Below are 22,823 nucleotides of genomic sequence, written 5' to 3'. Positions count from 1 at the left end.
CAGACTCTTCACTTGCCTGCATAGGTCAGTCTCTTCCATCCATATCCTGAATTAACAGAAGCACCTTCCTTTCTTGTCTCAGCTTCTTTCTCTTCTCTCTCTGCTCCAATTTGGTCTCCCTGTTCTGACGCCCTTTCTTGTATCACTGCCACTGGGATGTTCCTACTACTGACTGACACACAGCTAATGAGTTTCTCGCAGTTATTTTTGGAGGGTTGTGATGCTTTGATTCTTTTCTTTTCCAGGTAAAGGCAGTGAAGTTTGGACATATTTTGGTAGTTGATGAAGCAGACAAAGCACCAACGAATGTTACCTGTATCTTGAAAACCTTAGTAGAAAGTGGAGAGATGGTTTTGTCAGATGGAAGGCGAATTGTTGCCAGTAAGTGGATACAAAACATTTTAATAACTTAGAGTAAACTTTATCATGTTCCTGTTTTTCATCAATTACATGACTAAGAAGAGCCCCAAGAGTCCAAATGTAAAAAGTACTTGATGCTAAAAGCTTAGTAATTAAAGAAATTACAGTGAATGTCTTTTTTCTTTTCATGCAGAACAATCTAAAATATGCCAAGTCAATTTCTGTTTTTGAAAACCAGAACTACTTTTGCCGTAACCACGAAGGTTTTCTTAAATTGGCATTCTTGTGAATTGAATTCTCAGGAAATAAAAAACAAAACAGTAACTTGACCTCTCTATTTCCTTTTCACAAGGAGAAGTAAAGATCTGTTGGACCAAATCATGAACTTGGCTTTACCCATCTGGATAGTTGGCATATAACTCGATCAGATCCAGTAGTAAAAATAAGGGTATAGCTATGGTTGAATTATTAAGGTCTTCATCTAAAAAAAAACCCAATGTGCTGTTATTACTTAAATATATGCTGCAGGATGGGTACTTTTTAATTAGGTGGAGCTAATTCACAAGAATTGCAAGAACTAAGTATTTTTTTATGATTTTTTTTAAAGCCCTCTTTAAAATACCCTCTTGAACTTAGTTGATGCTGTAGTGAGGTAATAAATGTTGTGTAAATGTGAGTGCAGCAATCTGTTTAGCACTCATATGATATAACACAGGTTTTGCTTGTGACTATGAATTATAGATGTGCATTTTTTTTAGACACTTGCTAGTTAGTTTCAGTTTGTACTGTAGTCCTTTAGAGGAGGGAAAAGGATTCCCAAAGACCATGTGTCAATGGAGACATATTTGTTGGGAACAGGCGAGGCCAATCTGACTCATTTTGGTGATGCTGAGCCTTCACATGGGTCATATTATGATTTTGACTTCACTCAGATTTTTGTAATAGCCAGGAAGACTTTGAGTCCTATGTTCAGATAATGTTATAAACATAGAAAGAATACTTTTTTTTCACCCTTTACATCAGCATTTTGGTAAAGTTAAACATAATAACATAAACATCTTCTAATTATTTTTTTTCTAATTCATTGATATTTGCAAAGCTTAAATATGCGATTAAAAAATTGTATTTCTTTTCTAGATCCTGCTCATGTAGAGGGGAGAGAAAACGTCATAGCAATTCATCCTGATTTTAGAATGATAGTTCTAGCAAATAGGCCTGGATTTCCTTTCTTGGGTAATGACTTTTTTGGCACATTAGGTAAGTGATTTATGTTAAATGCTGAAGTGCAGTAGAATTGATTAATACAATTACTATCTTTATTTTATTTATTCATTTTATTTTATTCGATTTAATCAGAACAGGGATTCCTTATGCATATTAACACTTTGTTTTACATAAGATGCTCGGGGTTATATTCAGCTTGAAGACAAAAATGTAAATTTAGGTCTATTAATAAAAGTGCTGAAACTTGCCCTGAAGTTAACAACTATACATAGTCATCCTTGTACAACTAGAATTGTTTTATTGGATCAGAACTAACATAGAATATGGACAAAGGTTGAAAAAATGTTTGTTAACGAACATATCTATAAATGTAGCAATAATATGAGCTGTAAGCTGTTGATGGCTGACATCAATGGTTAACACAAAAGCTCAGTGTTTTCTTTCCTTTACAAGCAAGCCACTGGCCAGGTGTTGTCTTCTTTCATACAAGTGTTAGGAGCCTGATGGATGATGTTTTTTTTTCTCTCTCTAAAGATGAGGGCAGTTGACTTTACAGTGTTAGTACTATTGGTACCTGCTTCTTAATCCTCATTAGCTTCTCCTTGCATATAGTTGTATAGTCAGAACATTTGATAAAATACTAAAATCATCACAGTTTTAGGTAACCCTGTCCACATTTTACATCCAAGTTTTCATCCTAACAGCAGACTCATTAAAAAAAAAAAACTCCTAGTAGTTCCTAAAAATCTTGTGTGTCATCGTGTGATATGTAAGATGTATGAGATTCATCACAGCTTCATCTTACAGTAAATGCAGGAATTTAAGAATTCATGTCAGCTGAGGGTGAACCATGAAGAATTTATTGTTTTGTTTTAAGGTGTAATCCAATGTTAGTCTAAGTGGGCCTCTGCAGAGTTTTGACAGTGTTGACAACTCGGTTATCAGCTGAATTGCCTTCCAGACCACGCTGCCAATGTATGCCAATTATATGCAGGGACCTTAATTTGTGTGTCTCTATCTGTTAACTCTGGCTGTAATGCTTGTTCAGTAAGAGATAATAATACACTCAAAAAAGCAGGAGGAAGCCCAGTCTTGTTCTGTGTGATAGCTTTTTGTTTTTCAGACGCATTTCCCTGTGAATGGCCATTCCATGGCAGAGACCCACTGGCTCTGAGTTTCACCAGGCTACGTTGCCCCAGGATGTTCTTATTATAGCCTATTTATTTTCTGTGACCTAATCTCTCTCCCTATATTGACCCTTTAAAAAAAACTGGTTATCCTAGTATTTTATATACCCCACATGGTAGAGGCTTGATGAAGATTTGGGGATGGATTTTGCTTTTCAAGCATAGGGACCCTTCTGCTTTTAACCCAAGTCCTTTTTCAGCAGAATCTGACCATGCTTCTGCTAAGTTTTTACAAATAAATTCAGTTTTATAGATTACGTGATTGGGGCCAATATAATGCAAATATATGTGGAGGACAGCTTGTTGTATTTATTACGTACTCCAAGGTAGGCAGAGGGCAAAAGATAAATCCAGTACTTCCTCTAAACCTCCCATTTGGGTTTATATTATGGTATGTATCCCTGAATATCAAGAATTCTCTGCCTTCTGTGGTATTTTGAAGGTGCTCACAAATTTCTTCAGGCTTTGTTTTCTTTTCTTTTGTTCTGCATTTGCTTGATTTGTATTTTGTCTTGAAGTTAATTTCTTTCTTGTTATCACATACATTATAATAACAGGAGCAATCTCCATGTTCCTGTAGCCTCAACGTTCTTTACAGCAAGTCGATCCTTCACCTTTTTCAAAGTGTTTCCTCTTGATCTGTTGCTTTCCCATTTAAGCTCCTTTATGAAATGCAATGGAGCTGCTGCATTTCATCTCTTTATAAGCAGCATAAATGTATGTTGTTTTTTTTTTCTATTAGGGGACATTTTTAGTTGCCATGCTGTTGATAATCCTAAGCCGCAGTCTGAACTGGCTATGCTTCGACGGTATGGTCCTGATGTTCCAGAGCGTATTCTTCAGAAATTAGTAGCTGCTTTTGGAGAACTGAGGAGTTTAGCTGACCAAGGAATTATTAACTATCCCTATTCAACTAGAGAAGTTGTGAATATTGTGAAGCATTTACAGGTACAGTACATCAGAACTTATTGACTTTATCACTATTAAATTTCTAATACTTATAGAAAAAGATACTATTACTGTTCGTGCATTTATATTTCATTTAAGAAAAGTATTCCATTTTGAAAGCACAATAATACTAAGATATTCGAGATAAGGATCACAGATGTACATAAGCATATATAGATATACAGAATACCTGTGATTCTGTTTTTCTGTTATGTTTGATGTAAGAAAATGTTAAATGAATATATTACACAACTTCATACTAGCCTATATTATGAAATTCCCTGTTTAGCATAGAATACTTGAAAAAGAATGTAGCTGTGCACTTTATGGTGCTATGGGATTTTTGTTTTTATTCATTTCCCAAGTTGGAAACAAGACTCTGTTGCACAACAGTAATACGCCACAGATGGAATTTGTCTAAGGAAGACACTGCATGAATAATGACTTTGCAGACAGATACTTAGGAATTGTGATTGCTTCCTACACACATTTTAAATGCAAAATCTTAAATTCTAATTTAATGATTATTATTTTATTATTTTTAAGTTTATGGTAGATTCTGACTTTTATCTTCACAAATTGGAGGACAGATTTTGACTGATGTATTTGAACTATAAAATATCTCAATGACCTCTTAAATGGTAGCTCTGTTATTTTCTGTTTATAATCAAAAAGTAGATAATTTGGTGATTTATAGAGCATTTCCTCAGTTACCAAATCCTAGATTTAAAAAGCATAGTGCAAATGTTAATGGATTTAGTGCAAATAGAAAATTTCTCATGCATTCTTTGACCTACTGTTCCTTTGTTTAACACTGGTGTAATATGGTTGGATTATGTTTTTGTGTTTGTTAAGAACATACAAAGAATACTGAGGTACTCAGCTGCTTTTTTGCTTTTATTGGCAAATGCTTTAGCCATACCACCCAACTCACAGAATCCAAAGGCAGGGACTGGGAGAACAGCCCACTGTACGTCAAGTTTGAGAGCACCTAAGGAGACTCGAGGTGCACAAGTACATGGGATCAGATGGGCTTACATACCAGAAAGCCAACTGTATCCTGGGCTACTTTAAAAGAGAGATGGCCAGCAGGGTGAGGGAGCTTGCATGTGTGAGAAGTGTATGCCTGTAGCCCAGAAGGCCAGCATTATCCTGGGCTGCATCAAAAGAGGGGTGGCCAGCAAAGCAAAGGAAGTGATTGTTCCCCTCTGCTCTGCCTTCGTGAGGCCCCATCTGCAGCACTGCGTCTGGACCTGGAGCCCCCAGAATAAGAAAGATGTGGAGTTGTTGGAGTGAGTCCATGGCTTCAGGCCATGAAGATGATCAGAGGTCTGGAGCACCTCTTCTGTGAAGAAATGCTGAGGCAGCTGGGCTTGTTCAGCCTGGGAAGAGAAGGCTCCAGGGAGAACTCATTGTGTCCTTCCAGTACTTAAAGGGAACTTACAAACAGGAGGAAGACCAGCTTTTTACACTAAAAGCTGTGTAGTCCATCCAAATAAATATGTAAGCAAAATACCTTATGAGAATCCAATAACAATTGATAGGTATTTTCTTTCCAAACTGATAGGAATGCATGCCATGTTGGTAATATTAGTGATGTCCATTATATACTAACGTCTGAAATGAGAATGGAAAAATTACAGTCATGAGGAAGAGTAACCGTGCCGCTGAAAAGCTTGTGTTAAATGAACTCTCTGTTGTACATTTCAATGTTCAGTCCATCCATCTTCTGTCTCTGAGTAATCTGAAGTTGCCAACTGATGCTGAAACATATGGGCTTAATTTTTTTTTTTTCTTAGAGCATGAGTAGCATATGGTTGAAGAATGGAAGAGCTGCACTGCTGATTGTCTTAAGGACAATTATTCTCTGCTTCTGTCACCTTCAGCTAAGTAGATTAGTGTGGTCATTTCAAACTGGGCATTGGGCACAGATCACTGAGGAAGTTCCCTGTTTGCTGGTTTTCACTTCACTCAAAGTCAAGTGTAAATATCCAAATAAATCTTCATCTTGCAGCATTGATCTCTTCTATAGCATTAGTTTTCAAGATCCCAGCCTCTTAGAAAGGATTCTGTTTACTCTAACTTGTTTTCAGTCTGCATAACAAAAAGGTTGGGGCTAGCCAAATGTAAACAATGAATATAAACATATTGTTTATTCCAACTAAAAAGCTTTTAGGTCTTCAGGTAGAGAAGAAAAAGGAAGGAGGGAAATGAGTCAATGAAATTGCTGGTCTGAAGGAAGGAAGGAGGGAAGTTAGTCATGTTTTTAAACAGTTTCCCTTACAGCAGTTCCACGGTCACAGTTTGTACTGTTGTGTTGATTTCTTTCACGTAATTTTGGAGTGGTATTTTTTTTTTAATCTGGTAAAAAAGAATTGGATATTTCAGAGAAAAAAATTGCTATTGATTACTGTTATCTGAGAGGGCGTCATAGCATCAGGGCTCGTCAATTAAGAGAATATTCTGGTTGCTGTGACATCAATATGTAAATATTAGGCTAATCTGATTGGCCTTCAACATACAGGATTGTATCTACAGTGTAGTTTTCAAGGGCTTCTTCCTATAACTATTATGCAAATAGGTAACCCATAGCAATTTAGTTGTAGCTTAGATTGCATTCATATGCATTACTTCTATGTTAAATTTTTTCTTAAGAAAAGGCTTGATGTTTTTGTTTGTTTGTTTGTTTGTTGGGTTTTTTTTTCTGAAGCTTGAGATATCAAGCTACTCTGAAGACCTGTAACTGCAGACTGTCTTCTGCAACTGCCTGACTTGGTCATTGCATCCATTTCTTCCTGCTGATTGTGTAGAGAATTTGAGTCTTGTAGCTCTAGGTGGCAGGTAGCCCAAACCTTTTTTGTCTCACTCACATGCAATTGTCAGCATGTGTCAAATGTCGGCATTGTTGATGCTAATAGTGGCTTATAGGCAAGCCCAGAAGCTCCATATGCTGCCTTTAACTGCTAGTGTTATATACTGTGACTGCTCCTGCACCACATAATCTACAGGCTTTCACTAGATCTTTTGTATGTTGTTTTGCAGAGTCCGATGTCACCCAATATCCCTGATAGATGTTAATCAGGCAACCCATGTTTGTCCAAATAAAGTAGAAATGGCTTTTCTACTAAGTCTATTGAGATTTTTCTCAATTTGAGATATTTCTTTATCTATTTTTTTTTTACTTTTTCTTACTTTGCCTTCTTTCTTGTTTGTATCTGAGGTTGCTCTCTGTTCGTAGACAGTAGAATAACAGTTTTTGAGTGGTAAATTTATAAGGTGCCGTCTGGCCCTGAAGCCTACATCAGGCTTTTAGGCCTCTCCAGTAAGCTCTTGTGCTAAGATAGCAGGTGCTTAATACCTTTTTTCTATTCAGCTCATCTCTCTGTGGAAGCTAGACTTATCACATTCATTTGCATCCTTTTATGTCCGTGCAGCTCTACACACAACAAAAGCTTTTTATGCTTTTGGCCAACCACATTGAATCTTAGCTACCAGTTACCAAAGATAATGAGGTTTCCACTGGCTTAATCAGAATCATTAGCTACGTGGCAAAGAGAAACAGACTGAAATTTATGTCTCTGTAATGAAAAGGCAAGCTGCTTTGCTTGGCAGTGTAGGATGCCCATTGTAGGAGGCCTATGTGGTGGTGCTGTCAGTACGGGACACATGCAACCATCTGAAGCCATTGCAACGCATACAGAGGCAAATGGTAGTGGTCATACGAAGTAGACATCTAAAAAATATAATCTGGATTTGTTACAGTCTGCATACCAGGTATTTGTTGCTTTGCTTTCACAGTGGTGGTAGAAGTGCTGTAGAATAAGATTACCTGTTTGTACCAGCAAACTACTTTTTTATTGACGCCTATAAGTCAACAGTAGCAATATATGTGGTTGAAGAAGGTTGGATCCATAAAAAATTATCTCTCACCCAAATTCTGTCACAACTTTGTATCAATTAAAGCATTAAATATATGTAAATTACATTAAAAATGTTATAGCAAGCTATTTCACATATTTTTAAAAATAGGGGAAAAAAAGAAACCAAACCGTAAAAATACTCAAAGATACATTCAGAGGTGTTACTTCAAGGGAAACAATCAATGAATGAGAACCAGACAGACTGATGAGAGATCAATATTTTCTCCAGTAATCTTGTTTTAAAAATCAATAGAAACCAGGTGTTTTTTTTTTTTAATGTTCAACCCCAATGTTCAGACTTTGTTCAGTTTCTTCAAGTGAGCTGTCATTGCCTTTCTTCAGTAATCAGTTATCCAGCCAGTTATTAAAAAGGGGTTGAATTTGTTCTGATTGGAACAAGTGAGTTGCAATTTTATAATAACTGAAGTGGAGGGCCTTTTTATAAGTGCTTGTGTTCAGAATGTCTTTTTTTTTTTTTTTTTTTTTTTTTTTTTTGGCAGCAGCAATCAGCTGTACTGAAGAAACAAACGTATTTGATGTTCTACTGAAATATACAGGCCTGTTGGTGTAATTCACTGATACTGATATTGGTGATGATACGAAGGCGGATAGTGATAGCACAAGGGAGAATGGTTTTAAACTGAGACAGGGGAGGTTTAGGTTAGATATTAGGAGGAATTTTTTCTCACAGAGGGTGGTGAGGCACTAGAACAGGTTGCCCAACGAGGTTGTGGATGCCCCATCCCTGGAGGCATTCAAGGCCAGGCTGGATGTGGCTCTGGGCAGCCTGGTCTGGTGGTTGGCGACCCTGCACATAGCAGGGGGGTTGAAACTACATGATCATTGTGGTCCTTTTCAACCCAGGCCATTCTGTGATTCTATGATATTGATGTCAGAATTTTACACAGTGATTCAGAGAAACGCAGAAACACTTGGAGGCTGCTATTTGAGGCATGTCACCAAGGCTCCTTCAGTATCTAGTGCAGGGCAGGTGAAAGGGTGGGTGGTGAGTGAACAAGGTAGTGTGGTGTGAGGTTGTTGGTTCTGCTCTGCACTGAGAAGGGAGTAGCAAAGAAACCACAGCATTGGTCATAATAAATGTTACAAAATAATTCTGCAGGGAAAGGTTTTAGTTATACATAATGTGCACAGCTCTGGAAATGTTTTTCTTCTGATCAGAAAGAAGACACTTGACAACAGGACGAGGCAGTGTTCTGCACACTGAGTATGAAGTAGGTCTACATAATTTTAAATATCCATGTCTGATGAACATAGGCTTTTTTGTGCAGTGACTCCAAGTTGAAATTAACATGAGAGAACTCAGTACTTTCACTGCTAAGCAAGAAAAACCTTTTTCCATTTAAGTTGCATGTGAAATATTTGTAGTCTTTAGTTGGAACATCCACTGGGAGAAAAGTTTGTGTGTTTTTTTTAGAACCTGTTTCATTTGGTAAGGAATGGGCATTTTAAACATTATCATAAACTAACTGTATTTTGCTAAGCTGTAATAATACAGAACTTCTAATAGCTTCCTCATGGATAGGATTAAAAAGTAGTATATAGTTTAGTATACTTTTATTCCAATGCTAGTAACTGAAATATTCTGTGGCATGTACACCATAGATTAAAAAAAGGTTTTGTACAAGCCTATTTCTAGCAGTGGTATTCAGTTATACCACAATAACTAGATAAATTTAGCTTTGCTTGTGTCACTGATATTTTATTTAAGAAATTATATGTTTCTTATTTGAGAAAATATTAAAATCCCCACTACTGCTGAGGTATGATTAAGAGTATAGGTCAAAAAAATCATGAAAAACATCTGTTTTTATATTTTAGTTGTTATTTCTTTTAGGACTCAGTAGCTTTCATTACAATGTTTTTATACATTTCTGTGATGTGTGTTACATCATTTTTTTTTCAAGTTGCTTTTGTAGCAGCCATTGCTTGCTGATGGGAAAAAAACAATCAAGATTTCAGCTCCACATACCTAGGAATAAAGCAGTTAGGTGGTAAAGTACTAGGAGATATAGTAGTTTGGGTGGGGTTTTTTTAATTCTTTGTAATTGATTTCTTCCATTTACATTCTACATGAGTAAGAATGTCTGTGAAAAGGCTCAGTGATATAGGTGTGTTAATGTATACAACTTAAACAGCAGTGGTTTTTGTCAGTGGTAGATGAAATCTAGATTTTGGATAATCCGTATTCTGTTTAAAATACCTAAATGTGCCTTTAAAAATAAAGTTATTTAAGCTTGAAATTATGGCAACATGCATAAAAATCTACGTTTACTTCAAACTGCTTTAATTTAGTGGGGGACAGTTTCACGTGTGCTATAGGAGTTTCAAAAGCCAGTGGAAGTTACTGATGAAGCCCTTGGTAACAATTTTTAGACAGGCTAAGCGGCCTGTAGGGCCTGTAAGGCCCCAAGAAAAGCTTTCTACTTTTCAGCTTGTTCCTGCTACATGAGTTCAATCAGTGAAGAAGTCTAACTGGATTCTAGGCCTTGGTGTGAAATGAGAGCAGAGAAATGTGTTTTCTCCTTGCAGAACAGCAATAATTTAAAGTTGTGAGGGGCACTTTTCAAACCTGGAAGAGAACGCTGTCCTTAAATCAAAAGTAGAGTTCAGTAGCAATAGTTAGCACTTTCTTTGTTGGAAATCCTAAATAAAATTTGATGGAACTGTTTTCTTTCTGTGTAGATTTCAGGTAGGATTTTTCATCATTATAAAACGGATTGTCCATCTTCAGTGGCTGTTTCCACTGACATCCATCATACCCTGAAGCTATTTTTAGTAAGCAAGCAGTGCATCTTCTGCTTTTCCATATTCAACATTGAGAATCAGAATTCTTAAATAAATTATACAGTTGAGTGCATGAATATATGTATTTGTGTCAGAACTTCCCAGTTAGTTCCAAATTTAAATATATATGCTATGTTTAATTATGTATTTGAATGATTTTGCCACCTTGTGATGTGTATAACAAAAATGATTCTTCAAAACATGAGTGATAGTGATTATTTAACTAACTGTCTCCTATCTGTTTGTTTAATTCAGGTTTAGTATCACGAACTTCATTCTGACTTGAAGCAATGTACCTTCTTTTATTCCAGAAATGTATTAAAAATATTTCTTGATCATTTTTATAAGTTGAGCAGAGTTTCTGTTAGAACTATTAACAGAGGTATTCATTAAAATAAACCTGGGACTTTGTTCCTTTGCAGAAATTCCCAACTGAAGGACTGGCGAATGTTGTTCGGAATGTGTTTGACTTCGACTCCTACAACAACGAAATGCGTGAAATTTTAACCAGCACTTTGCACAAACATGGGATACCTATTGGAGCAAAACCAACCAATGTACAGCTGGCCAAGGAGTAAGAGTAACATAAGATACATTTTAAGAAGACATGTCTTTCATGGTCGCTTGTTCTGTGGTGTTAACTTGCTGCTGCTAAATGATTTTAAACCAACCTGGGATACTTGAAGTACTCCTCTGGTTTAAGTTTATATATATATTGTTGTAACGATTGAAATTTCTTTATGATAGACTATTTGCTTTTTACTAATATTTAGTCTTTACTTAATGTACATATTGATAGTTTGTATGGTAAACAGATATATATTAATAAAGGGAAATACTTGTTTCTTCTCCTGTGTTTTTAATTGGATGGCAACAAGCTTCAGAGGGCTGGAGCATCTCTCCTGTGGAAAAAATGTTGAGGAAACTGGGCTTGTTTAGCTTGGAAAAGAGAAGGCTCCTGGGAGACCTTCCAGTACTTGAAGGGAGCATATAAACAGGAGCGGAAACGGCTGTTTACATGGGTGGATAGTGATAGGACAAGGGGGAACGGTTTTAAACTGAGACAGGGGAGGTTTAGATTGGATATTAGGAAGAAGTTTTTCACACTGGTGGTGATGCACTGGAACAGGTTGCCCAAGGAGGCTGTGGATGCCCCATCCCTGGAGGCATTCAAGGCCAGGCTGGATGTGGCTCTGGGCAGCCTGGTCTGGTGGTTGGCGACCCTGCACATAGCAGGAGGGTTGAAACTATGTGATCCTTATGGTTCTTTTCAATCCATGCCATTCTATGATTCTGATAAGCTTCTGTCCTGTTATTTACCACCTAAATCAGTATAAAAAATAATAGGTTGTCATCAGTGTTGTGGGGATTTTTGTCTTTGATACTCACAAAAGTGTCTACCAAAAATACATATGTAGGGTAGAGCAGTGTGTGTAATCAAAGGTGTAACTTCTAGGAATCATTGTTTATGTGTGTGTATATCACTATCACTTTAATTATATTGACACTTTGAGAAGTTTTCCAGCATCAGATGCTGCTCAAGAATAATCTTTTGACAGATTGTCACCCTTCAGACTGTTGTGTATGGACAAAATCAGGTTAAATAATAGCTTTATGTAGAATTGTCACATCAACCGTAAGTCCTGTGCCCATCACCTTTTCTAAACTGTCTTTGTATGTAACCATTTCATGGACAGCAGCAATCTTATGGAAAACCAGTATGTAAAACCAGGAGCAAATAAACATAAAAATATTTCTAACTTTTTCTTAGCCTACAAACATTGACAGGATCCATAATGAAAGAAGTGATTAGGAATAATTCATTAGAACTTGCTTTTACGTCTTGGCTTCCTTACAAGATTACTGCAGCCTGTCGTTTTGTTCTGCTCTATAAACTCTTTCCAGCTTTTGTGGAAAGCATAAATTGAGGGTTGTTCTGTACATTGCTGGAAATAGCAACGGTGTTTCAGTACGGTTCTTAACGATCCACTGCACTTTTCTACACCCATCAGATCTCTGTTTCTCAGCTTTTTGCCACTGGTGCCATTTCCATAATTTTCTGTCTGCCTTTTATATAAGCAGCATTTGGTTCATTTAATTCATTTGAAATACTGCAGAGGGGCAGAAGTGCCTTATGAATCTTTTTATTAGCACTGTCACTTCGGGTTATTTTCAAAACTTAGCTGTTACCTGCTAGTCTGGGGAAAAGAAAATAGGCTTCCTACTTCAACGCATATCATAGAATCATAGGATGGCCTGGGTTGGAAGGGACCTCAAGGATCATCAAGCTCCAGCAACCCCTGCCACAGGAAGGGCCACCAACCTTCACATTTAATACTAGGCCAGGCTGCCCTAGGCCTCATCCAACCTGGTCTTGAACATCACAACAGCATATTGTATTTATTCCGTAGAGGAAAACTGTTCAGTTGTGTCCATGTCTCTAATGTGGTCGTGTTGCTCCAGCCCTTCAGTACCCTCACTCCAGAAAATCATCAGGAGGCAGAGTGGCTCTAAGACTACCTTTAGTGCCACCAGCTTCTTCTAGACTTTCTTAGACCAGGTTTCTGTGCAGTGAAATGGAATGAAGTAGCATTGTCAGGTCCTATTTTTCTTGACAAAGGAACTTTGTGTTATAAATTCTGTTCTATGTTTTATTCCAAAACTCTGATCTACCTCTCCCTCCTCTTTGCTGTTCATGATGGCTTAAGCTGCTCCCCAGAGGAGTGAAATCATTCAGGAGCAGGGAAGAGAGCAAAACCTCAAAAATCTGGGAGAAAGGAGAAATTAATTTTCCTGAGGGAAGAAAACAATTAGCAAAGCAAATCTCCAGGAAGCTGAAACAGAATGGAAATGTTTTGTTTCTTTGAGAATGCAATCTGTAATTCTGTTGCTGTAAAAAACAGAGTGTTTGGTTAGAGCTGGTTATTAACATCTGTTTTGTTTTAAAATGTAACAAGTACTCACAGCTATTAGTGAACCTGTTGATTTCTGGGATGTTGTACATGAGAGTAATGTGTAAGGAATTAAAAACTGAATCCATGTCCTTGTGGAAGCTGATATTCCATTGACATAACAGGAAGGAGTTATTGCTGATTGCAACACAAAATAAATCAATGTTTAAACATTGCTATCTATTAATATTCATAAATTCTATGATTCTGTAAATAGGCCACATACAGGCAGTGAATACTCTGCTGGGTCTTTGACTGAATGAGGGAAATAATGAAATACACTTTCCTCATTACGCGCCCCAATGGGTATATTGCTGGCAGCTGGGTGTTTATATGATCTGTAGCATCCAAAGCATTTTCTGTTTCCAAATAATGCAGAGTGTCTTTGGCTACCTGACTGCCTTGGCATGTTGTCCATGTGCAGAATGGTGATGGAGATGGAGTGTCTGCCTCCCTGTGGGTACTGCCTTACCCAGGTTGCTTGAGGTTTGCCATATGCCAGTAAGAAATGTTGATTAATCTTTCCTGCATGAGTTGGAATGATTAGAGGATATTAGTGTTCATTCCTTCACTTTTTCCTTAAGTTCTCAGTGAAAAAAATAATACCAAAATTGGCCAAGATTCATATATCATCCCAAAGAATGTTTTTTGAGATCTCTCCTTGTTCCAGAAAGAGTCTCAAGATGAAGAAAAACTAATGACTTATGTTTAGAGCGGCCATGTTGGAGGGTAGAGGGGTAGTAATTTTAACAGTAGGAACAGGCATCATCAAATGGGGTATACGAGACCAAGCACAGGCTTTTAACAGTCTAAGAGAACTTCCTTAAAATAGGCTTCAGATATATTTATAGAAACTGGGAGAGGGAATGTCTTCTGTTCTCTTGCCAAGTTATGTCGCTGTACAATAATGTGCAACTGCTTGTAATACAGAATGCAGTTTTGATAGGTCTCTTTAGGAGCAACAGATCCTAAATAAAAGAAACCAAAAGCAATGAGTTCACAAGCTTTAATGCATTCGTGCCTATCAACAAAGTCAAACTGCTTTTAATGTCTGCAAATCACTAGAGAAAATGTCCCTGTTCTGCTGGTTTTTTGCTGTGGCCTGTGTATTTCTTCCCTAAATAAAAGGTACAGAAATAAAGAAGTTAGACCAATGAAACCAACAGAGGCTCTCAAAGAAGGCTGTGCCCTTCCTGTAGGCTACAGAAGGCAGTGGCAAGCTCTCACATCTGTATTACATTGCCTACATTCATGTGAACAGTGGCAAAATATATGGGGGAAAAAATTGCATTTGTTGCATAGTTAACTTTCCACAGTGCTTACTGTGCTTAGTCTACTGGTTTTAGAGGAATGTGTTGCTTACAATAGTACCTTGAAGCAGTACTATCACATCCTGCCTGACTCAAGTAAAGCAAAGCAAGAGGTGGCTCGGATATATTTTACTACACACCCTAGATAATTCACAATGGAAGTGTGTTTCATCTGAGACCATACTATGTGAAAGATCCCTTCTTTTATCATGCTGTTCAGGTTGTGACGTTATTGGTATTCCAGAAGGCTAAATTCTCTGGGCAGTCTGGTCGCCTGGTTGGTGAACCTGCACACAGCAGGGGGGTTGAAACCAGATGATCACTGTGGTCATTTTCAACCCAGGCCATTCTATGATTCTATGATTTTTGCGATTTAAAACATGAAAGAAATGACATATTTTAGTGAGGAAGCATTTTGTGCAAGAAAATCGTCAAATATGACAAGTTGAGAAAATGCTGTTGTTTAAATGATTTATTCCATATCAGCTGCTGGTTAATGAATATAAAAATATGTTTGTTCCTACATTGTTTCACAGACTGCCATTACCAGATAAGAAATTTATGGGCTACTGGAAAATCGGTCAGCCAGGGAATGCACAACAGAAACTGCTGTGTCCCACAGAAACTCAAAAAATAGATGTAAAGGTTTGTCTCCTTTTTCTTTCTTCTTCTTTTTTATGCAACACTCTTTTTATGTATTGGAATGTGAAGAATCTAAAGTGTAGTTTCTTCAGGAAAAAGAGCATATACAAAGTCCGGTCCTTGTTACCTGTTTATGTTTTTTAATGCTGACCTGAAAAATGAACTGTTATGAGTACCTCCCCCTCAGAGTGTAGGCTACCCTTTATAAATCTCTACGTTAGCTCGGAAGTTCTTTCATAAGGACACTGAAAATATCATATTTGAAAGAACTCTGCAGCTGGTTTGGATGCTTGGAGGTGGTTGGCTTCAGCCCCCAGACCTCAGTTTTTGGATAAGATCAGAGAGTGAAAAGAAAGCTTTTTTTTTTTTTTTTTTTTTTTCCCTGTATTTATTTTACACACAACTGCATTTTAAAGGGTCTTTGGCACTGCCAGGTTTGAATCTGAAACTTTGGTACAATTCGACCCGCAGCCAAACCTTTAAAGTCCTTTTCAGCTTTGAGCTCTTAGTGTAACTTCACTAATAATTACTACAGTGAGTAAGGAAAAACCCTGAACTGCTAATTCGATGTGGGATTTGTAAAACAAGAAGTTGCCATTGAACATCTTTGAGACAAAAAGTATTCTGATTTCTTCTTCCCTTGTGTGGATTGAATTTTATCAGGTTGTGATACTGCCCCGAAACCATTGAGCAGTAATGGCTGCAAACCAACCCACTAAAAAGGGAGGCATGATGGTTGCTATACTGCAAAGAAAATGGCAGTATGAACATTCAGAAAGCTTGCAGAAAAGCATTTCTTCTTCCCTGTAATTGGTCTGTTTCTGATGTTATTAGTATTAATGGTTTTGAAGAAGACTTCTAGATTTTAATAACGAACAGTGAACAAAGTATTCTAGCAAGCCCTCATTACCATTTCTTTTAGGGCCCTGCGTACTTAAATATTCAAGGATTTCCACTGGAACGACATGAAGCCCGGTCCCTCAACTTCACAGAAGAACTTGCTTATTGGACACTGCCTTTGGATGAAGTTAACTTTGTTTGTGATGTCACTGTCACAAAAGGTGCAGTAAGAAAAGCTGTTAACTTTTGTAGTGGTCCCCAGTGTCACAGATATATGAATTATCCTGGAGGTGAAGAACAGTTGGGCTGTTGACATCATAAATGCCTGCTGATGGCCAGTGACAGAATAGAAAAGAGCAATACATGTGATTCCAAGGGTAAAAGCAACACTTCATTGTATGTTCAGTAGTTAGTATTTATGGGTACGTTTGCAAATGACTACAAGAATAATACTGGGACTTGGAGTATAGGAAACACCTGGGACAGTTCATCCTGGAGAAGACAGAGGGGATCTTATCAAAGCTTATAGATATCTAAATGGTGGGACTTAAGTGGACAGAGCCAGGCTCTTTTCAGTGATGAGCAGTAACTGGACAAGTGGCAGTGGGCAAAATCAGGAAGTACCATAAAAACATGTGGAAGAACTCCTTTACTTTGGGGATGACCGAGCACTGGGACAAGCTGCCCAGAGAGGTTGTGGAGCCCCTCTGGAGATACTCAAAACCAGTTTGGATGCCTACCTGTGCAACCTGCTGAAGAGAACTGCTTTAGCAGGGGGGTTGGAGTAGGTGATCTCCAGAAATCCCTTCCAATCTCTATGATTCTGTGATTCTGTGAAAAATGATTTATCTTTTTTCACTTCTTTTTTTTTTTTTTTTAGCAGTAGTTGAAATAAAAATATAAGCAATCATTGGAAAGCGAGCATTATTTCAGTGATACACTGTGGTCTTTGTAAGGATATGCATCCTTCTCATCCCAAGAGAAGGATATTTAAAGTAGAACACAGCCACAAAATTGCAAGTCTGCCTAGTATTTACATTCAACACTTTTCATGGTTGGACTCGATGATCTTAAGGGTCTTTTCCAACCTGAGTGATTCTATGATTCTGTGATGATTCTGTGATTCTGTAATGCTTCAGAAAATGATGCTTTGGCTTTTTCTCTGGGTCAGTTTAGTTTTGAAGCAAATCTTATAACTTGCAGAGTGCTGTGCTTAAAATGATTTAAATTCTTTCCCTCTGAATCAAGCCTGCTTTAGTTATCAATATTAATGTCCCAGAGTGAGTTTCATCATTGGCAATATTCATAAACTTCTTCAGAGTTTATCCTTAAATGTCTAAACTTTGTAATGTATTATAAACAGATTGCTGGTGATTAGTAATGGAGTGCTGCTTTTTCTGCTGGTAGCCTGAGTTTCAAATACATTCACTAGCTTTCATGACTGTTAAGGAGAAATTATGTAACTTAGGTTGGATTTTCAGCGTTGTCTGAAGGCCAGCATAAAGTGCTCTTTGTGAAAAGTTTGCTTTCATCCTGTGTGTATATTAAATATATTACTTTAAGGAGAGGATGAGCTAGAGAAGGAGGGAGAAACAAAACTATAGACAAACAAAAAGATCCTGGCACATTTTGCTTATGCTGGCAGGCACTGCAGCCTTATCTAGGCAAATGTGACTTGGACTACTTGTTGATAGTGTTGTGGCAAGAGCCTGCTTGTTAATGTTTAGTACCCAGAGACCATTTATCTCCATCTTTATCTCCCTTTGTCGTGGTAATTTTGCTGTACATTTTGCTGCATCATCTGCTTAGTTTGCTACATAGATGTATTTCCTTAAGAGGGATATGCAATGTCTGTTGACTTCTCTTATTGTTGCTTTCTTATTTCAGAAGAGGAAACTGACAATGTTCTTTATGTTACTACCTGCAATCCTGTTTCCTTGTACTTCATGAACGTCTCTAGTAAGAATGGATACTTTGTGGATTTGTATGACATCTTCCCAAGAACAGTTGGACATGTCTGGCAGCCTTTTGTGACTGTGGCAGCACTGGGAAATCCACTCAAAGGTCAAGTGATTCTGCATGAGGAGGAGGTAAGAAAAATAAAAAAGAAACAAAGACCAACACGCAACCAAAAAACTGCAGCTAAATGTTTAGTTATGAACAGAAGGCAGAATCACTGAGGTGTCTCCTCTATAGACAGAAATAGGCTGGATAAGTCTAGCTGCTTCTGAGTGTTCTATTTTTCATTATACTTACAGCCTGAGACATGCTTCAGCTTTAGTTTTTAGGTGGAGATTTTTCTCTTGCACTTTGTAGCTGATTTACAGGAACCTTTTATGTCCTTTTGCATTATTGAAACTGAGTTCTACTTACTTTCTCTCGCTGATAGAGGAAGGTTGGCCTTTATGAAAGAAGGGGTGCTGAATTGAGTTCAGGAGTCCCAGTCAAGCAGCATGTATTTGAAAAGCATAGAGTAAGCTGTTTTATGCTGTGAATTTAAGTTCTTCTCCTTTTACTTTTTGAGCAGCATATGAAAGAGTCGTTTTCTGAGTCACAAAGTGAAGTGCTGCTTATGTGTGCTTCATGCCACTGCTTCTGCTTTGTTTTGTGAATCCTGATATTTCGCATTCTGTAACATCTAAAATGCAGATACTTGAAAGGCTATGTAAGCCTTGACATTTTGTGTATCAGCAATGAAAATTTAGAACCACAGAAGAATTTGGGGTTGTTTTGACTTAAATTCTTTTTTTCAGAGTCAATTAATGCATACTTTCCACAGATTTTTGACTTTCTAGTACTGTCAGTTGTTGAGTTGAACATTTCCAATTTAAAACCTTTTTGCCCAAGAGTAAAAAGAGACAAGAGTTGATGAAATGTGTCTGATTAGTATTCATATTTTATTGCTGTTAGTCGTTACTCGTGTTACCTACCAGTCACAGTGGTTCTGTGTTTAATCTAGTCATTATCATTGATTAATTTTTCCTTTTCCTTTTCTTTTGAATTTCATCTTCCCATTTTTCAGTAGGGGAGAGATGCCCATTTAGCAGAGCTTTTCCTACACTGAATTGGGGTTGAAGTAGCTTTTAGTCATTCCATAACTAGTCATTAGAAGGACAAGAAGGACATGGAGCTGTTGGAGCTGGTCCAGAGGAGGGCCACAAAGATGAACAGAGAGCTAGAGCACCTCTCCTACAAGGACAGGCTGAGAGAGCTGGGTCTGTTCAGCCTGGAGAAGAGAAGGTTGTGAGGAGACCCTCTAGCAGCCTTCAGTACCTGAAGGGGGCCTACAGGAAAGCTGGGGAGGGACTTTTTATACAGGCACGTAGCAACAGGATGAGGGAAAATAGTTTTAGAGTGGAAGAGGGTAGATGTAGACGTGATATTAGGAAAAAATTATTTACTGTGAGGGTGGTGAGACACTGGAACAGGTTGCCCAGAGAGGCTGTGGATGCCACCTCCCTGGAAGCATTCAAGGCCAGGCTGGATGGGGCTTTGAGCAACATGGTCTAGAGGGAGGTGTCCCTGCCTATAGCAGGGGGTTGGAACTACATGATATTAAGGTCCCTTGCAACTCAAACCATTCTGTAATTCTGTGATTCTAGTATCTCTGTGATAGTGTTGTTCCAGAAACATTTTTCAAGTGTTGATGCCATTTTCTGGTCTCAAACACAGCAGTTAAATTTAATACCTTACAAGAAACATAATTCTGCCTTTGGTAGAGCTGCATATGCCTTCTTTAGATTTGCCTTGGATGCTTTTGAATGCCAACTGTAAAGACATGATTCTGAAGATACCTGTTGTTGTGATTGCTTGTATGGTTGTCTTGAGCATTTATAGACATATCATTTGGGCTATTTTGGGATGGACATGACAAATTTGTACAATTAGAAACAATACTTGGCCTTTCTTTTTTCGCAAAGTCAATGCAGGAAACTGTAAAACAGATGGCAATCTATCTTGTGTCTCAGAATGTTTAGGATGTCTCACACTTTTTAGTATAAAGCCCAGCAATATTCTTTGCTTTCTAAGTGTCTGAAATTCCCACCATGAAAATAATTGCCACGCTAAATTTGTTTTTAACCAAATCGCAGGAGGATCTGCTTTGAGCAGCAAGGTTTTAATCAGAGATCTATCTGTCCATGAAGCTTTGGATTGTTAAGTCTGTGACTGGTTTTGCCTGTCTTTGTGACACGTACTTTTCAACAGTGGTGTGACTTAGCTCTGAAATAATAATAAAGGTTGCTCTGTAGTAGCTCATTGTCCCTTTCCAGCTGACTTCCACTAAGCTGCAACCTCTTGTTTTTTTCCCTGACAAAGCTTAAATATTGTCTGTTTCCAGTCTTGCCTTTCTTAGCAAGTGCTAAATTGAACAAATACTATCTAAAAATAAACCTGCTTATACTGCTGGAAAGTAATACAGAATTACAATACTGAATGCTTTGCATTAATCTAGGACTTGTTACACAGAGTTAATATTAAGGTAGACCTTACTGAGTGTGAACGTTTGTTCCAATAAACTGCACATTTGGTTGCAAACAGTCATTGTATACTTAGGACACCATTCAAAAGTTATTTTAGACTCCCTGCGTAACTTAAGTAAGCATCTTAGATGGGAGGGGAAAAAAAAAAGAAAGATGAAAAATGCTTCTTTTCTGTTGTATCCATGGACTACATGAATAACGTATTTGGGATTGCTTTTCAAGTGAGGTGCCAAAACACAACCAAACGCAACTGTTGTAGTCTTCCCAGCCACTGCCATCCTTCCTTATACTGGGGCTTGTGATGAGATCTCTGGATTTGTAGTTCCCACTTAATCAAAAGATCTATTCTCAAATAGTTTGATTTTTCCACTGGGAGCTTAGGTTTTGTTCCTAACTCTTTCTGTGATGGAGCCACGGAAAAGTCACGTGCCTTCACAGTACACCTGTGAAATGAGGTGGACGTTACTGTACATGAAATTAAGTAAGATACTATTTATGATATTAGCAAGAAATTATAGTCTGTGCTAATTATCTGAGCATCATATGTATCCGTTGAGTGGATAAAGGTGATCTGAAAGAAGATTCATCCTGGCTAAGCTAGAGCACAGGTAGAATTGCCCTCTGGAGGTGCCTGTCTCTTTTCCGTTGGCAGTAGAAGGGGCCTTGACTACTTGAAGAGTAGAGTCTTCCATTGGCTGTACTGAGGTCACTGGCAGCCTTAACCTCAAAATTTGCAGCATGTTAATACAAGTGGATCAGTGGCACCTTTGTATTTGGGGCACGGCTCCAAGGATCGCCTACATTGTGCTAAGGGTGCATCAAACAGGTCTGCTAAGAAGACAATAACATAAATTGTATGTGTGATGCTTTAGAGATTGGTCTATGTATACTTACAAAAAGACAGAAATATTGACAGTATTTGTGGAAATCAGAAGCTGTACTTATAAAAATCACTTGACAGCTGGTATTGCCTAATTAGTGGTTTTATGGAATATCAAAAGCTATAAAATTTTTCAAAGTTTCTTATTTAATCAAGGTCTTTGAAAATGAATGTTTATAACTAAGTTTTAAAAAGAACCATTTTAAATGGTTGATAGCTGCTGGAAAGGATGAGATGATGATATTGTAGGTCTTAGAATAAGCTTGTAATTTATTTCTCAGATAACATCCATCTGGATTCAGTAGAACCCTCCAGTGAAATAAAATGAAAAATCACCATTCCTTCTTGTCCCTTTGAATAAAATTTTACTAAAGCTGAACTTCTTCAGGATATAATTTAATCGCATAAATCAGAGATTTATCTGCTTTTAAAGCATCTCTACATCTTCTTGGAAGAAAGGGTAGATTATTCTCTTCCACGCAGTGGCCAATGGGCTCAATGAACGCAGCCTCTTTTCACTCTTTGTTTAATCTGAGTTGACAGATTTAGAAAGAGTATTCTGAAAGCTCAAGTCATTTACTTGCAAACTGAAAATTGCAATGTAAAGGGGAAATATGCATCTTTTCAAAGCCTCTGCCCCATCCTCCCCACAAGTATTCCAGAGCATACCCTTATTTCCTAAAGCCAAAAGCGTGCCTATTTCCTTTAACTTTTTCTTAATGCATTCCTAAGATATTTACCACTTGGAAGAATAGCAAGTGAAAAGAATTTTGAAAAGCTCTGGTGTGATTTTATATTGGACGTATATAGGAAGAAAATACACACTGAGCATTGATTCGCATATAAATTAACTGCACACTTCATTATTTTCTTGCAAGTTGAAAGGCTGCAACCAGACAGAGTAACCTACAGTCTGCCTCAGTGAGCACAATGAACTTTGTCCAGGCAGTGTCAGCCAGCTTCCTTTAACTCTGCTTTTATCTTTCTCTGTCAGGAAGTGGGATAGGAAGGGAAGGAAGTGCTTTTCTTTGTCCCACGTGCTGCTGGGGCTTTGTCAGAGCTCCCGGATAGCATGTGGTGAGAGAGGGAGTGTGTGACATAGGAGTTGACATGGGGATCCACCTTGCTCACTACATGGAAACATCCTTTAAAAGAGGATTGTTTTTAACGTTTTCTGATCTAGACAGGCACATGGGGATCTGGGAATGGGATCATAGAAACACAGAATCATAGAGTGGCCTGGGTTGAAAAGGACCACAATGATCATCTAGTTTC

General features: G+C 37.8%; 1 protein-coding gene across 1 annotated transcript in view; it reads left to right on the top strand.

Moving 5' to 3' along the window:
• The window catches only part of VWA8 (von Willebrand factor A domain containing 8), a 181,262-nt gene that overhangs the window by 96,234 nt on the left and 62,205 nt on the right, over positions 1-22,823 (top strand). Inside the window, exons 23-29 of the mRNA XM_425624.8 lie at positions 246-381; positions 1,498-1,617; positions 3,514-3,719; positions 10,867-11,018; positions 15,242-15,350; positions 16,270-16,408; positions 18,075-18,277. Of these exons, the coding sequence (XP_425624.5) occupies positions 246-381; positions 1,498-1,617; positions 3,514-3,719; positions 10,867-11,018; positions 15,242-15,350; positions 16,270-16,408; positions 18,075-18,277 (1,065 nt within the window). The remainder of the gene's footprint in view (positions 1-245; positions 382-1,497; positions 1,618-3,513; positions 3,720-10,866; positions 11,019-15,241; positions 15,351-16,269; positions 16,409-18,074; positions 18,278-22,823) is intronic.

This window comes from Gallus gallus, chromosome 1 (assembly GCF_016699485.2).
Source record: "Gallus gallus isolate bGalGal1 chromosome 1, bGalGal1.mat.broiler.GRCg7b, whole genome shotgun sequence".
NCBI lineage: Eukaryota > Metazoa > Chordata > Aves > Galliformes > Phasianidae > Gallus > Gallus gallus.
Note: the sequence above shows the minus strand (reverse complement) of the source record. Positions and strands in the feature narration are given on the sequence as shown.